The 16,303-nt window shown below is 38.7% G+C and overlaps 1 protein-coding gene across 3 annotated transcripts in view; it reads right to left on the reverse strand.

The window, feature by feature from the left end:
* strbp (spermatid perinuclear RNA binding protein) overlaps positions 1 to 16,303 on the reverse strand; it is a 103,853-nt gene that overhangs the window by 28,991 nt on the left and 58,559 nt on the right. For all 3 annotated transcript variants that reach the window (XM_085463410.1, XM_085463409.1, XM_085463411.1), the window contains exons 3-5: positions 15,072 to 15,251; positions 1,517 to 1,779; positions 77 to 245 (exon numbers count right to left, since the gene is read on the reverse strand). In XM_085463410.1, coding sequence (XP_085319536.1) covers positions 77 to 245; positions 1,517 to 1,779; positions 15,072 to 15,074 — 435 coding nt within the window. In that variant the 5' untranslated portion in view covers positions 15,075 to 15,251. The remainder of the gene's footprint in view (positions 1 to 76; positions 246 to 1,516; positions 1,780 to 15,071; positions 15,252 to 16,303) is intronic.

Here is a 16,303-nt window from a genome sequence, read left to right on the forward strand (position 1 = left end):
TGCAAAGATTAAAGGTGAACGTGAAAAAACAAGAGAAGCATGCATGCCTCGGTGCATTTGTGTGTGTGTCTCTAACCTCAATCTGTGTGGGTAAATTGTGACAGACAGTGTCCAGCAATGTCTGTGTGGGTTTGTCTCTGCACATCAGCACCAGCTCCAGGTCCATGTCGCCTTTGATCAGGAGTCCTTTGGCCACTAGGCCGATCCTCATCACTCCACACAACAAGCCGCCACCGCTGGACTCCCTGTAAACACATAAATAAATATATAAAGTCTTCTCTTGTATGAGATTTTAAGCTATGTGCATATGAACATTTTAATTCATAACTAGTAAATATCAAAGACAGAATCCATGCTTAGTTCTCAGGGAGTTAAATACGATGAAAGAGAAAAATAACCTTGTTATAAAATTAACCTACAATTTTGTGCGAGACCTGACAAACAGAACTGCACTGCAGGCATGAAGTCGACTCAACGGGAGATCCAAACCTCTTTTTATCAGCGTAATATCTGAATCTCTAACAAACACAAAAGTGTTTGAAAGATTAAAATACTAAAATTCCAATTCACACAGCAAAATAAGATCAGACAAGGCAATTCAAGATATCAATGAAAACTACTGAACCATTAATAAAAAGATTCAAGAAGAAGGAGCCCCCAGTGGAGGCCGTTTCATTTCCTGTTGAGCAACATATGCTCCTTCTACCTCAGAGATGTGCGTTTAACTTATTTCTTCCTTCTGCATAAAAAAGTATTTAGCATGAACAGTCTCTGTGAGAAGTAAACAACACTAATAAGTGCCAACATTTTTTTGTCAGAGACTCAGTACTCTAGGTTGCAAAAGAAGAATAAACAACAAATCTAAAGTTGTTTATGTGACGTAAGAATGAAGAAATTCAGGCTTCTCAACTGTGCCTTTCTTTTTAAAAATGCAGCTATTTGCCACAGAATTTCCTCAACATGTGGAGAGATAGAACAATCTTGTCTTTTCTAAAGTCCCTGGTGGCTCAAAGTAAGTGATGACATCTCTCTAGGAAGTCATTTCCTCTGTACAAAACCTAAACTAAATCCACAACTTGTACACTTGACACTTTAGTGTTTAAAAGAGGAGTGAACTCTCATTTAGGAGGCACCAAATGTGAGAATGCAAATTTCAGAGGATAGAGCAGATAACTGTCCGTAGTAGCATTGGCGTGGATGTCATGTGTCCATGCCTCCTGCATGCTCCATCCAGGCATAGACCCATGTTAACTTTATTTTTAGTAGTGAGACACTTGATTGATTATTATTATGCTGATGTTGTCCGAAGCTCATGTGTCAAAATGTTTTTAGTGAGCTTTAAAGGCATAGGTATATTTACCGAACTGCTGATGTAATACATTAAACGTCTTTGGTTATGGTTTGTAGATTTGACAAAATAATTATTTTGTGTTTGAGTGACAAAATAATCCATTAACTGAAAAAAACATCAACAAAAATTATGAATTAAAGCCCACTGTGCGTTTCTTCTGCCTACCTGTAGCAATCACTTGAATCCTCAGTTTCTTCGCTGGGCTCAACACCAGGGTTGTCCTCCTCTGTGCTGTCTGCTGGTTGGCTGTCAAACTGGTTGTGGACTTCGCAGCTGCTCTGATCCAGCCAATCAGAGACATGTTTGAGGGCACACTCGACAGTGGATACCAGTGTCTGAACTGCTTCCAGCTCTTGAGAGGAGGGGTAGATGGTGGAGTGTTTCGCCATGACGTGGCGGTCATCGTTACTGAAGGAACGAAAGGACCTCTGAAAGGGAGGATGACAAATAACAGAGAGGTTAAAACGCACAGGAACCACTAACACACGGGCTTGCATACCTGTAAACGAACACGCATAAAAACACCTTCCTTTCCCTGCAGCAAGGACATTCTTTAACAGCAGATTGAGCTTTAATCCATCAAACAAACACTTTGGACTCCCTGCTAAGGACTCACTTTATTCATAATAACAACAAACAACAAAACCCAAAAAAGCCTTTCACACAAAATTAAAATGCAACACAGCTATCCCACAAAGTGTGCGTGCAACTGGCTTTTTTGTCTGCCCAAGTTGCTTTTGTGCTCACAGAACATGTTATCTCTTTTATAGGAAAGAAATCAATTCTAACTTCCGTGACAGCTCCTATTTACTGCCACTAACCCTAGCACATATGCACACGCACACATGGCTATCAGAAATTCATCTCACTGAGTCCATTCCACATGTCACTCAGATATTCTGGCCTTGGGAATTCATGTCAGCTCTTCACATGCTCGATTCTACTTGGTAAGAGGTTTAAGGGGGAACACCACAGCAGAAAGATATCAGGTGCAAGGCTTCAGAAAAGGGTAGCACAGAGGGAGGGTAAATGACAGAATATAGAAGGCACCTACCACCGAAGCCAAGAAGGAAGAGAATAGATAACAACAGAGGAGTGCGAAGGGAGCAGTGCAGAATCTTTAACAAGGATAAATGACAGAAATGCTTGTGCAACCAGAGGCTGAATTCAGAGACAAATTGGCGACGTAAAGAGAAGAAGGAGAGGAGCAGGTGGAACGGTGCCTTTGTGATTTGTGTCCTGCAGTTAATACCACCCAGATGGGTCCGCGGTGGTTATGTGGATTCATATGAAAACACTCCTCATCCTTTCACAGAGTAGATAGAGGTTTACAAGGCTAACTGTTCAGCGGGGAAAAACTGCAGTGCTAAAGTATTTAAACATTTGAGTGTTATGCATTAGCTATTCTAATTTTGCTCAGCATAATTGTATTGAAAATGTATTACAATCTATTATCAATGCATAAAATTTGCTGCAATACATATAATGTAAAATCTCTGCGGCAGCTGTTTAATTAATAACAGGAATACTCATACAAGAGATAATTAATATCTGTTGTAAGACATTATTTCAGTTCTGTTCTTGAGTGCTTGGATGGTTAGTAGCAACATCACTTCTGTTATAATCTCAATTTCAGCTCTCTTTCACTGTGTGGATTATTTTGTGACCGTACATGAAAATAGAACATCAACTAGAGTCATCACTGTGGCTTTCATCTTGCTTATTTTCTCAACTTTTCTCTTTTACTGCTATGATCATTGGAATTATTTTCGGTTTGTCTATTTTTACTTCCCTCGCTTTGCTTTCTCCTGTTTTAAAAAAAAAAAGTAAAAGTTTTAAAAAAGAAGTCAAGATATTGTTTCATGATTGCTTGGATCTTAAGGATGGGGTTCATTTTTAAACAGCCGGGGTTATCATATTGTTCTGGGGAGCCCGAGGTGCATACGACACATACAGTTCAAAACGAGGGTGCACTGTTAGCCTTTGAAGTCATTTCCATAGCTTAGTACTGCAAAATCAACAGTAAAAAACTCTAAAGGATGTTTGCAGTTTAGTACTGTAATTTGCATGTATTTGTGGGAAAATTCCATGAGATTACATTATTTTTACGGTAACTCACCGTACTCATGGAAACAGCTGTAAAAACAGCAAATGTAACAATTGGTGATGTTACTGAGATTATACTATTACACCATCCGGATTTCTGTTGTTTTCTACTGTAGATCTAAGAGTAATTACTTAAATCCTCATTCAGAGTGTATTACTATAAAATGTGATTCACTGTGAAAGTAGTATAACATATAAACTACAATATACAGCATCATTTTTAACTTAAGGAGTAAGTTGCAGCCACACTAAAATTTAATTCCTTGAGCTGAATGGAACCTCATATATTAATAAATGTATTTGTTTAGTCAAACAATGTGAAACATTAGTAATACTATTAATTAATAGTATACTTGTAAGGTTAGTATTGTGATAGAGTCAAGTATATTTTAATTATACTCTTGTAGACATTATGACATTGTGCTAGTACAATTATGGTGAACAAAAAGTACATCTAAAAGTTAATTTCAAGAATACTGTTATGTACTAAAACGGGGGCCAATATAGTCCCAAGAAGCATTATTAGTATACGTACTAGGTAAGGTATACTTGGGAAATATAATTGAAGTATACTTATTTTTTGTATGGCCAGCAACAAATACTAATGGCTACATTTAGAGTAATGTTTAAAAATGACTTAATTTAGCAGGGTGTTCCTTTTTTTCTCTTCTTATTCTTTCTGGACCTTCATTTGTTTTGTATAAGGTGGTACTTTTTAAGACACCTCTGCCTAACTACAGTGAACTAACCTAATAATATGCTCTGGTCGTCATTTTACACAAGTTAAGGTGTCACATCCATGAAACCTACACCACTAACCAGCATCAGTTCTACAACTTCACTCTCAAAATTAATAAATCCTGGGACAAGCAGAAACTGTATATTTAGCGGTGCATTTTGTTGCAGGCCAGACTGCTATGAAATGCACTCTCCTAAAGAAATAATTCCTTTGTAGCACCACTTCGTCTTGGTTCAGAAGAGATGTCCTGATATATGTGATAATGTAACACATTATCACAGTTTAGCGCGTTGGGTTGTGTTTTTAAAGCGATTGTTACGTTTTTAAAGCTTTTTAATGCGACAGGTGCGATAGCCGACACCACACCTTCACCTGACGTACAACGTGACGTATGGCGCACACATCAGGTATTCACTTTCTAAACAACAATGGGGATAGAAAATATTGCTCGAGGTGGTTAATGCTCCTTTCGCTGGTTGCCAACCACCATTAGATAACAACAAGAAGAAAATATTGATCTGCTTCTCTTAGTTTTGCACGTTTAAGCCGCAATTCAGACTCAAACAAAGCTGCAAAGCAGGAGAACAACATGGCCATCAACTATTCTTTGCCACAGATCCAGTTCGCTGCAGCACAGAGTGATGATGAGATCGTTAACATGTGCAAAAGTAGTCAGAGGTAACTGGATGTTCAATCGGGTTAAATGCAAGGTTGATTGGATTATATCTGAAGATCATATGCTATTCGTGATAACTCTGCTAGACTCCAAATTGCTCGTCCATGCGGGAGTATCTCAAATTTAAATGAAACCACTTAACACTTCTTCCCTAAAATGGACTGACATGGGACACATTAAAGTTGGATCGGAACCAGCTAATCAGTCTGAAGGTAAGTGTTTTTTTCACTTATTCGAGAGAAGTCCGAAATGCGTTCTTATTACTGTTTGTTTTGACTTTTAAGCTACCCTACCAGGATATTTTCATTCAAATGCTAAGACAAAATGTCAATATCTATGAATGTGGAGACTTAAAAGACTAGTTAGGTAATAGTTTATTTATTTATTTAGGATTTATGAGACTTAAAAGAAACTTGGACGTTTGCAACAGGTGAATTGGTGAACTACCGAGGTTGCGCCCAAATGCTTAAAGCTGTTAGCTGGTCAGTGTTTTCAGGTGTGCACTGTTCTCTTGTCGGCACACATTTTCTGTTTATTGAAGCCTTTTGTGAATAATTTTGATCATGTAAAAACTGGGAATTGGTACCTATTCACAATACTCTTATTTTTTGCATATGTCATTCAGGAAAGCTAATTGGTCACTGAACTCTTTGCAACTATGTGTATTTCTAAATTTTGTGGCTTCATTGCACGCAAATTTATATTGTTCAGTTTGCATGTTAAAAGCCTGCCAAGCACCCCAAGGCTGATTGTGCTTGGTAAGAAGTCATTTATGAAATAGAGCTAATTAGACCATATTAAAATTTCTGTTTGGCACAGGAGCTTTTCGTGGACACAGGTATCCAGTCTCTGTTTTGTTAGCTCAAATTTCTGTAATTTCCTTTATAAACCAAGGTTGTTGGACATGTGTCTCAGTGACTCCAGCAAAGTAACAATATCAAATTTCACATTACATATTACTGATCAACATAGTAGTCTAGCTACACCAACAGCAAAAATACTGAAGTCAATACTGTAAAGTTTAACAGCAGCACAAACTATAAACTCCAAAATAACCATACAGTTGATTCATCTCCGGTGATTTAACTGAGCTGACTCTTTGTTAGGTGTGTTTAATAACCCTTTAAGACCTACCATAGAACCAAGTCCGCCAGAGCTTATATTATATTTTTACATGGTGTGGTGCCATTTTTGGGAGCATTTCAAGTTGCTATACATCAATACAACAATTATAGCCCAGATTTTAATAACATGTATTCATTAAGTACATAGTAATTACATAAATTGCAAAAAAGTGCAATAAACTACAAAAAAAGAGAAAATCGTTTTTGCTTTTTTAACATATATTTCTAGTTAGAGAAATTTAAGAGGCTTATCCCTCAAAACTGTAAATACAAAAAAGTTGCATAAAATAGTTTCCTACCACAGGAAATTTATTTTGAGTGTCTTCATAGTTTTATTTTTGAAATACACCAATTTTTATATACTGCAGGAAAAACGAAAATAAATATTATACTGCAAATTTGCAAAAAAGCAGCACATGCATCAAAATACACTATTTCCAGCAGTGCAATATGAGTCCTAAGCATCCCAGAAAAGACACAGAAAGTCATAAAGTCAAATATAACTTTTAAAAACACCAGTATAGGCCCATGAGGCCCTGATGGTAAAAAAAAACTACATTTCCGCAAAAATGACGCCACTTCCGGTTTCGGGCAGGTAATGGCGGACATGCAAAAGTTCGCGCTGACGTCTATTCCAACGTAGGAAGTGTTCTGAACAGCTGATCGGATCGGCAATGCGTGTTTCTGGAATATTATGTTTTTGTTGCTGCAAGTGCTTTTTATGCAGTTTTTGCAAAGCTTTATGTGGAAGGAAAGCTGATGGCATAAGATGTAAGTACAACTCCTCCGGTTTCATATGCAAAAAAAATTATTGCGCTAGCTTACGTGGTTGCAGAGCTACCGGGATTTAAAAATAGTTACGCAAAACAGAGCGTGCCCGCTCTGACCGGCTCTAAAGGGTTAATGGGCAGAATAATTCCCAATTATGTACAATTATAATATGTTAAAACGGACTTATGTACATAAGGCCATTAATAATTAACTGTACATAGCTATTTGCTTTATGACTATCTAGACAGTGTGCAGAAGTGAAGTATTGAAATTATTTTATGTTGCATAATGACAACATGTTGCCCCTATACATTTAAGGACAAAGTTCAATGACGGCCACCTGCTGGATGGTGAGTGCAGAGGGGCATGTAATTGTTGAGCTGGACAAAGAGAACACCTTTGCTGATGCAATGTCAGTCTTCTTTGGTAATTCTATGTATTGAACCTGGAATACCAGAAGTCAGCGTGTGCGAGGTTTTTTGTAAGGATAAACCCTGAAGAGGGAACAAAATGTACCTCCAAGGTTGGGACAAGCAGAAAGACTGGGACCACTGTGAAGCGAAAGGTTGTTCACATTAACCCTCGTCACTGTCGCCAGTGAGATACCGTAAAAAAGGCTACGGTGCGTTACCATAATTTGTCCAAGAGTATTATACCACACCAGCAAAAAACGGTATCATCCTGCAGAACGGTAAGCTACCGTAACACGGCGTCACGGTATGACGCTGGCAACAGTGACGCCAGTATGTTACCGTAAAGTGGCGATGAAAAGTCTAACAGTGTGCTGTTAGTAAGCTGTAAAGCTGACCTGCTTATCTCCAAGACCCACATTTTCCTTTAGGCTTTTGACACAGCAAGCAACAATTGGAAAACATTTTCTCCTCAAAACAAAAAAACCCTTGAAAGTTGAAAGTTGCCCACAAATTTTTAATAACATTCCATTTAGTGCAATTTACCTTAACACAGATTTCTGTGTATGGTTGTTACCAACTACAGATGGCTGAATATCAATAATAATTTAATCTAACATGAAAGCCAGTGAATGTATCAAACTGATGTGGGGGCAATATCCTGGCACACAAACAAATTACCATCAAAAGACTAAAATATGGAACATATTAGGGAAGCTATGGGGATTCATAACTAAAGATTATTTTAAATAAACAAAACAAAAACAGAGTGATGTACCATACTGTTCAGAAGTTTTCTCTATGTCCTGCCTGATGTTTGCATTTGGATTTGTGAGCTTTTCCCTCAATTTGAAGGTGTTCTTTATTCACTGTAGTCTGTTGACAAATTACATTGGAAGTATGGTTCTTAAATGGATATCATCCTTTCTGTATACTTCTCTCATACATTTTAAAACTAATATTCAAAAAATTGCTATAATATTCTTTAGAATATATTACTGATATTGTCAAAAATGCCACAAACAGGCAGACGGATATTAAACAAATAATATATACACTCTAAATATAGGAAGCAGCTGCAAGAAGGTATATTACAAGAGTATGTGTGTGGAAGCTTATGTCTGACAGGTGTGCTGACCTGTCACAGAAAGAAGAGTTTAATATTCAGAATTATGATATCATATTCTTTGGAATATCTGTCAAAAATGTCATGGACTTATATCATGGGTGCTGTAAAAATGATGCAAAATAATGGTAAAAACACCAGTACTTAGGGTGTTGTCTGGCTCACGTGGTTGAGCAGGTGCCACTAAAGAGGCCCGTGTCTGAGTCCACCCCAGACTGCATGCCATGCTCCCTGCTTTTTTGTCTGCTTTCTGATTAAAAGAAGCCTGATAAACCCCACTAATGTTTCAACTTATTTATAATGTGCTGGTCAACTTCAAAATCAGCATACCTTTTCCTCAAACAATCAAGATTGCTCAGTAGGAAATTGTATATAAACTTTAAACAATTTGAAAAGCACTGCTTATATTTAACAAAACATCCCAACTTTGCTAAGGTGCTTTAATACTAAATAGTCCAATTTGTATTTCAACTGCTGACACTCTTTCAATAGAGCGAGTGAGCTAAAGCCATTAACAGAATGCCGAACCAACACTGCAGCCTTACAGCCTCTGCAGCTCAGTATAACGAATGTCACAAGAACATTTAGCAGGGTTACACACTCCAGTCACAGTGAATTGCTAACAGTCTGGAAAGACAAACTGGTGGAGTAAATTAAGACAGCTTTAAAGAATATACCACCAATAAAAACCATGATATCATATCTTAATTTGGAGTACCGAGGCTTAAACGGCCAGGCTGAATTTTTGAATTCAGTCAGTTTGGTGTGGTTTCAACTGCTGTCTTCTCAGGTTATGGGTATAAGTTATCTAAGTTATCTGTGAGATGGCCCCATTGGTGGGACACAGACAGCCAGGTGACGTAGCAAGACATACCAAAAAAAGGTCTGAGAAGCAGGCTTAGTCAACACAGTACTATAATGTAGAAACAGCTGTTTAACAAACAGAACACATGAACAATTTTTATCAATTAAAATTTCTCTTATTTCTCTGAATTAATTTGTGACCAAATGAAAAAAAATGTAAGAACTGCAGGTTGCAAAAAAATAAAAAGTATTGATTGTCTTTATAAAAAAAATAAAACCAAAACAGTTTTGTTACTTAAGAGAGAATGATTGTACCGGCTGTGAGAGTATTTTTGTGTACCTAAAGTGCAGTGACTACCACATATTGTGTCTTCTCAGAACAGTGTTTAACAGACCGACGGTTGCAAACTTTATGAGCTGTTGCTAATGGAAGCTTCTGCAGCCATAAACCAAATTGCGAGGAGAGTGTCTGTATCTATGTATGTGAGCAAGAACTACTCGACCTGCAAGGGCGGGGGAGTTGTTACCCAGCTGCTCTGATCACCAAGTAAATCAGAGTAGTTAAATAGGGCTCACTGTAAAGAATCAACCCCCTGAGTCAGTGTGTACTGACATGATGTTGTAGACATTTAGTGAGATGATCAGTATGCTGAATGAGTTTAGAGATTTCTCAGTTTCACAGGTGATTTTGGAACGTTTTGATCAATATTCTTTTGCATTGGCAGGTTGATGATGTACCATCAGTCTGTTAGGGATAACCGAGATAAACCTGACTGCTATATAAATTAGAGGTCAATTGGATAGTATGCTTCCCAGTCCTGCGAGCATGTGTGCGTATCACACATGATAATTAAAACACGAGGATCATGATCTCGATATCTGCAACAGCCCCCAGTGTCAAAATCAGTTTGTGTCCAATATCAGCACATAATGTTTTGGTATGCATTTTAATGGCAGTTGGAAAATAAAGTCAGTATATAAACAAAAGCTTACTGGGTATTAGAACGTATTTGTTATTATTATGAATCTCAGGACTGTTCTCGCAGACGTTCAGGTTTAGAGACGTTCAGGTCTCTCTCACTGTTATTGTTAATTGGAATGTGTAATGCAGCTGTTATTAAGCCGTGTCTGCTACTAATGATCTCTGGTGACTGTTTTTGTTTAGGGGTCGTTAACCTCCTAGGACCTGGCATCCACACATGTGGACACCGCATTTTGGGTTATTTAGACCAAAATACTTAATTTTGCTCTACAAGGGCCTGATATCCACTTACGAGGACATTATACTGCTACTCTTCTATTGAAAATTTTAAAAAATATCCTCATATATGGCTCTCATTTTTCTTAGAAACAAGAATCAGGTAAAAAAAAAAAATCTGGTAATTCTTTGTTTTTACATTCATCAGGTCCCAATCAGCCCAAATATCAAAGAAAAATTACAAATGCATGCTGTGGAAGGGTCCGTGTCTTAGGAGGTTAATGCCAGACATGATATAGTAAGGGTGTGATGAAAATTGAATCATGTACTATATTAACACAGTTTAAACATAACTTTACCGTTTAACTACAAAGACCATACCACCAGAGCTCTCACATTATGGATGAGAATTGGGAGCTGATTCCTGACAGTCTGTCCCATCAAAGCATGCCTCCAAGCTTATGATGGCATATTTTTGTGGCACAATCCAAAGGAGGAACATCAAATTCACTGGGTGGCACTGGTATAACTACCCAAGCCTATCAAGCATCCAAAATAACTAAGATTGTGAAGTAAACTTTTACCTGGCATTCTTTCCTGAAAACTGAATTAGAAACATGCAGATTTTTAATAGTTAAATCCTAACTGTCTGCAAACCACCAGCACACACCATGCTGTGTATGTGTGTACACATATACCTTCATATGCCATTGTAGCATGAAGCTTTTAGACCACACACTTACCAATTACACTCCATTTCAAGCTCTGGTGAAGCTAACCAGCTGGCAGCCCGATGTTACATAACTGCATTACACAGCATTTACAGCTTAATGTTTACTCTGTTAGCATGCAGATACACCGATGCAAGACAATTTAGTATATGTCACAGCAAAAATCCAACAAATATTTAATACTCGCATCACACTTTAAATTTGGATGAAGTACGCACATGAAACCCACACAATCACATCGAATGCAGTGTGTTTGACACACACACACACACACACACACACACACACACACACACACACACACACACACATTACTTTCATTACTTCCATCCATCACCACTCATTCAGTCCCTAATGGTCTGCAATAAAACCATTTGAGTTCAAGGTGTTGCAGCCAGGCACGCACCCTGCCAGTAGCAGCTAATTCACACAAGAGGCAAGATTCTGATGTCTTTCCTCTCCATTACTGCCAGTCTCTTTTAGGCTCCCCCTGACTTATCCTGTCTCTCTGTAGCCATATGCTATAAATTATGTGACCCAATGCCAAGGACAAGACTTGGTGGAGCAATATTAGTTGCATTGGGAAGGAGATGGGGATACATTTATAGCCAATTTTTTTTTCAGTGTACTTCATGTGTGTGTTTGCTCACACGGGTGGGGTGGGGTGGGGGGGTGGGGGGGGGGGGGGGGGTCTGATGAGATGTGTGCTTTTCCTTTTAATAAGGCATGTGCCTGACATGATATGTGAGTGCTCAGCACACAGAACTAGGTAACGTGAGGAGAGACTATGAGATAAGGGAGAAAAGAGGACCAAACAAAGAAAACAAAAGTGACACATCTGCAGGAGATGGAGGGAGGTCAGAAAATAAGGATTTTAATATTTTCACCAGGCTACAGAGGAAACAAAGGTTTGTATGTACTGTAGCTGACAACACAGGCCACGGTGAAGCTACTCTAAAACCCAGAAAAACAAATCACCACCTATAAATATCTGGGAAAAAACAAATCAGAAGTGGTGCTTGTGAAAATGTCACATGTCTTTAACACCACATGAAACCATGAAGAGTCAAAGGAGATAAAGAGCTGTCACAATAGAGGCCTTGAGTGAAGGGACAAGAAATACTAAAAAAACAAACATCTCGGTGCCTCCTCTGCAACAACTACAGCCTAGGTGGAGATTGCATTAAAAATTCAGCCTGTGATTTATCTGCACTCTGCTTGGCACGCTGGCCTGCCACACTCCTCTATTCTGTTTTATTGTTCACTCCCTTTTCCTCGCAGTTTTTCAAATTACGCACACATGGTCACAATAGCAGGGTACACATACATCAAAATATATAAACAAAAATCACACTCCATGCTGCAGCAAAATATCAAATAGGTACTTCATAGCAAGCATCTCAAGAGTTCTGATAAACATGGGATGAAATGGGAAATGGAGACTACTATAAAACCTTATGGCGTGTTAAGCATGCCATTAATATTATCAAATGTGCTTCAGCCAGGATGACATTCATCTAATTTATCTAAAGCCTGGTGTAATCAGTCAAGTTTATTTATCCCCCCAATCCGAAACTACAGTACCCACCCTACTTTGTGATAAAGGATTGGATTCTTTTTTTTAAATCTCTGTCCTTTGCTCCTGGTAATGTGTCAGCATGGCTTATAGGTTTATTGCTTGCCTGTAAAATATAATGACCTGGGTGCTTAAAGCAAACGAACTGACACTGCACTGTTTTGGGGGCACACTTACAAAGTATTAAATAATGGCATATCTGCACATGAAAATATACCAGAATATTGTGTATAAAAAACAAATAACATGAGATTATGTCACTTTGAAAAACATAAAAATCATACAAACTTTAATTTAGTTTCATATGCTTACTATTAAATGTAAAAAAAACAAATGAACAAATAGTGCTTCACATTTCAGATTCGAAAGTGCACTCCCCAGAAATGAAGGAATTAACAAATAACGTACAAGGACACAACTAGGGCCTCAATCCCACACACCTAGAGACTGGTTGGTGACTGGTAACCACCGGTTGCTAGGGAAAAATGAGTATTTATCGACTGGTTACTAGTGTTAGGGTGCCTGGGTCATCGACCCAGTGTTTTGCGGTTTTGGTTCTTTGATTTTGTTCATTTCATTATATTATGGGTTATAGGTTTATTCTTAGTTTAGGTTTTCTATGTGGGTTTTGTTAGAGTTTTAGTGTTCTGGTTTTCTGTCTGTGATCCATAGTTGCTGCCTCCCCTGTCTGCTGTATCCCCGTGTCAGGTCTGTGCTATGTTTCCTGTTTTACTTTGAAGGTCCATGTCTTATGCTAATGTGTCTGGTTTTGCTTCCTTTGCCTCGTTTGGCCTGAGTTGCCCCAGCTGTGTTTCCCTCCTGTTTCCCATTCCCTGATTGCTCCCTCTGTGTATTTAAGCCTTTTGTTTCTCTGTGTCCGTGTTGTGCTCTACCCTTATCTACCCTCATGCATGCTGCGTGTTCTGGCTGCATGGCTGCGTTTATTCTTTGTATTTTGAAGTTTGTTACTTTGAGTTCGGCATTAAAGCTGTTTTTTTGAGTTTACGTTGTCTCCGGAGAAAGCCACCACCATAAACCAGACCACATACTTTCCATTTCATGCTTTTTTCAACTAGCAATAGCCAGCAGCCTCTTTCAACCTGTTGCCAAGGGAATACACAACCAGTCTCTAGCCCTGTATGAGTGGGACCTAAACATTAAGGTAGACAAATACAGAATAAGGAACCACAAACAAAGTTTTGGGCAGGTGTATTTATCAAATCCAGAAAACTCAGAGGTTGAAGAAGCTGTTTGTGTACTTTCTGTTTTAATACAGTGACACCCTTGCCAAGGTCAGTATTTGCTGCATCACCAAAACTCGGGATTAATCACAGTACTGTTTTTGCAACACAAGCATGCACTGGTCGTATTAAGCTTGGTTATTTATGAGCTCAGTCATGTGACCTCTTCTGTAACGTCCAACCTCAGCACCTTCAGTAACATCTTGTTTTCTTTACATTTCTATTAATCATTCATGATTATCCTCCCTAGCACCTTTTCCCTTTCTTCCTTCTTTATTTCCCTTCTCCCTGCTCTACAAACCACTCTTCCACTTACTTTGTTTTTGTCCTCATTTTTCCTCCATTCTCCTCTTGTTCTAGTTTTTAATAATTCATCTTATGCTCTACTCCTCTCCCCCCTCAGGGGTACAGCTCCCACTGTCACAGGCCAAGACCATTAATCAATCCCTTCTCTCACTTGTGCTCTACCTCTACCTCTCTCAGGCTCTTAACCTTCCTTTTCTACCCCACTTTTTTGCTTGCAACATCCTTTATACTTTTCATGTCTCATGCCCCTGTCCCTGATTTATGTTTTTATGGTCTTATCTGCTTCCACTTGTCATCCTCTCCCTCTTCTATTCTCTTTGATCTGTTCAGCCAACCTCTCCTCCTCCTAAACAACATGCTAGTTCTTCTTATGGCATCTTTTTCCTTGTGTAACATCTCTCTCACTTGTGCCTTTGCTTATGTAAGGAACGAACCTCAAATCTACGCCTCATTCAGCATGTCAGCAAGTGACTGCGCACTGGTGTAATAATGTAGAACAAGTATTATGAAAATATAAAAAAGAACAAATCTGCAAAGTTGCAAGAATGTCATCTAGAAAATGCCAAACGATGATTAAACCTTCATTTTTCTCTCTTTCTGTTAATCACCACCCACCTTTTCCTTGACTCTTCTTCATTTTTATAACTTCATTTTCCTCTTCCAATCCCTTCTCCTCTTTTCCCAACAATAATGATTAAGTTCAAATTTTCTACTACACACTCAAAAACTCCTGTCAGCACAATCTATTATCAAGTATCTCTCTATCTCTGACACACACTCTCTGTTGTCATGTCTAGTACAACTTATCTTACATCATACAATCTGAAGAAGTCCTTTCTCTACTGCCGATAATGCACTAGCACAGCCACACACACACAAGCCTCCAGCACTTACAGACACAGAGTCTATTACCATGCCTGCAGGAGGAGTGGTCACTTGTTTCCTTCCTGCTGACGGTCACTTCTGGAGTTGCCGGGCACGTGGTGGGGTGCAGAAGCAAGGTTACCGGTCAGGATGTTGATGCCACGTTGCTTCCGCTCCTCATGTGCTCTTCTTCTTTAACTCTGGCTGCCACTCTACAATAGGGAAGTTCTGATAGATGGAGAAAAAAGAAGAAGGAGAAAAGGATGAAAGTTTGATCACAAGAGGATGTGTGACAGATGAATTGCAACGCCATTTCTTCTCAGACACAAAATAAAAACAATCAAAAAACAGATTAATTATGACTGCATGCTTACCACACATACTCGCATCTGCAACCTACATCTGTCTAAGCCAGCTGAACTCACTTGCACTCACTCGCTCTCTGTCTCTCACTCACATGTACACAGTCCTGTCAGCAGGGGTGCAAGGTCTGTCCTTGTGTAAAAGATCTGACAGATTGGCTGATTGGCGGAGCTAGGCATGTGGACACAAACACAGGGACACGCACGCACAGGCCTTCATTCATTTTTCATCAGCTGGCTGGAGTCCGAGGGTGGGAGATGTATTACAAACATGTGCTTGTTTTCATACGCTGGTTACACGCATCACACGCTCTCCTTGATTCATACATGTATGCAAACCAGTCGACTCTTCTATAAGATGCTCTTTATTGTCTTTATCTATAAAAAGACATGGCTGCATTGTGTCACTAGATTCAGCGTAGTGCGATATTTGAAACCACTTTATAAGCGGATACGATGCCAAAACTGTGTGAAAAATGACTTTGGGACTTCTGCTTTATCCTAAAGTAGTGAGTTTCAGTTCACTGCAGGTTGAACAACAAAGAGGGAGAAACCTTTTTAAAAAAGAAGAGGTTGACAAAGCTCAGAAGTGGACCTAAAAATGTAAAAATCTATTTCAATTTATACAGTGTTTAGGGCTTGGTGAAGCAGGTTGTTATGTTGCAGAGCATGTCTTCCAAAAACTGTGACAGTAATGATTCTTCTAACCTTATCTCTTCCTGGCTTTTAATACTTTCAGAGAAATAAAAACAGAAGTGACAGTAAAGAAATACTGAAAAGAAAAGACGTAGAGAATCTGCAGAAACTCAGAACACACAAGAACAAACAAATGACAAATGATTCAACAGCTGCTCAATAGCTGTCCTTTATGGTTTTCTAAAGCTTTTATAATCACTTCATGACTATAAAAAGTAAATC

This window comes from Copadichromis virginalis, linkage group LG7 (assembly GCF_057382275.1).
Source record: "Copadichromis virginalis isolate Kocher_CV1m ecotype Utaka linkage group LG7, C_Virginalis_male_GT1.1, whole genome shotgun sequence".
Taxonomy (NCBI): Eukaryota; Metazoa; Chordata; class Actinopteri; order Cichliformes; family Cichlidae; genus Copadichromis; species Copadichromis virginalis.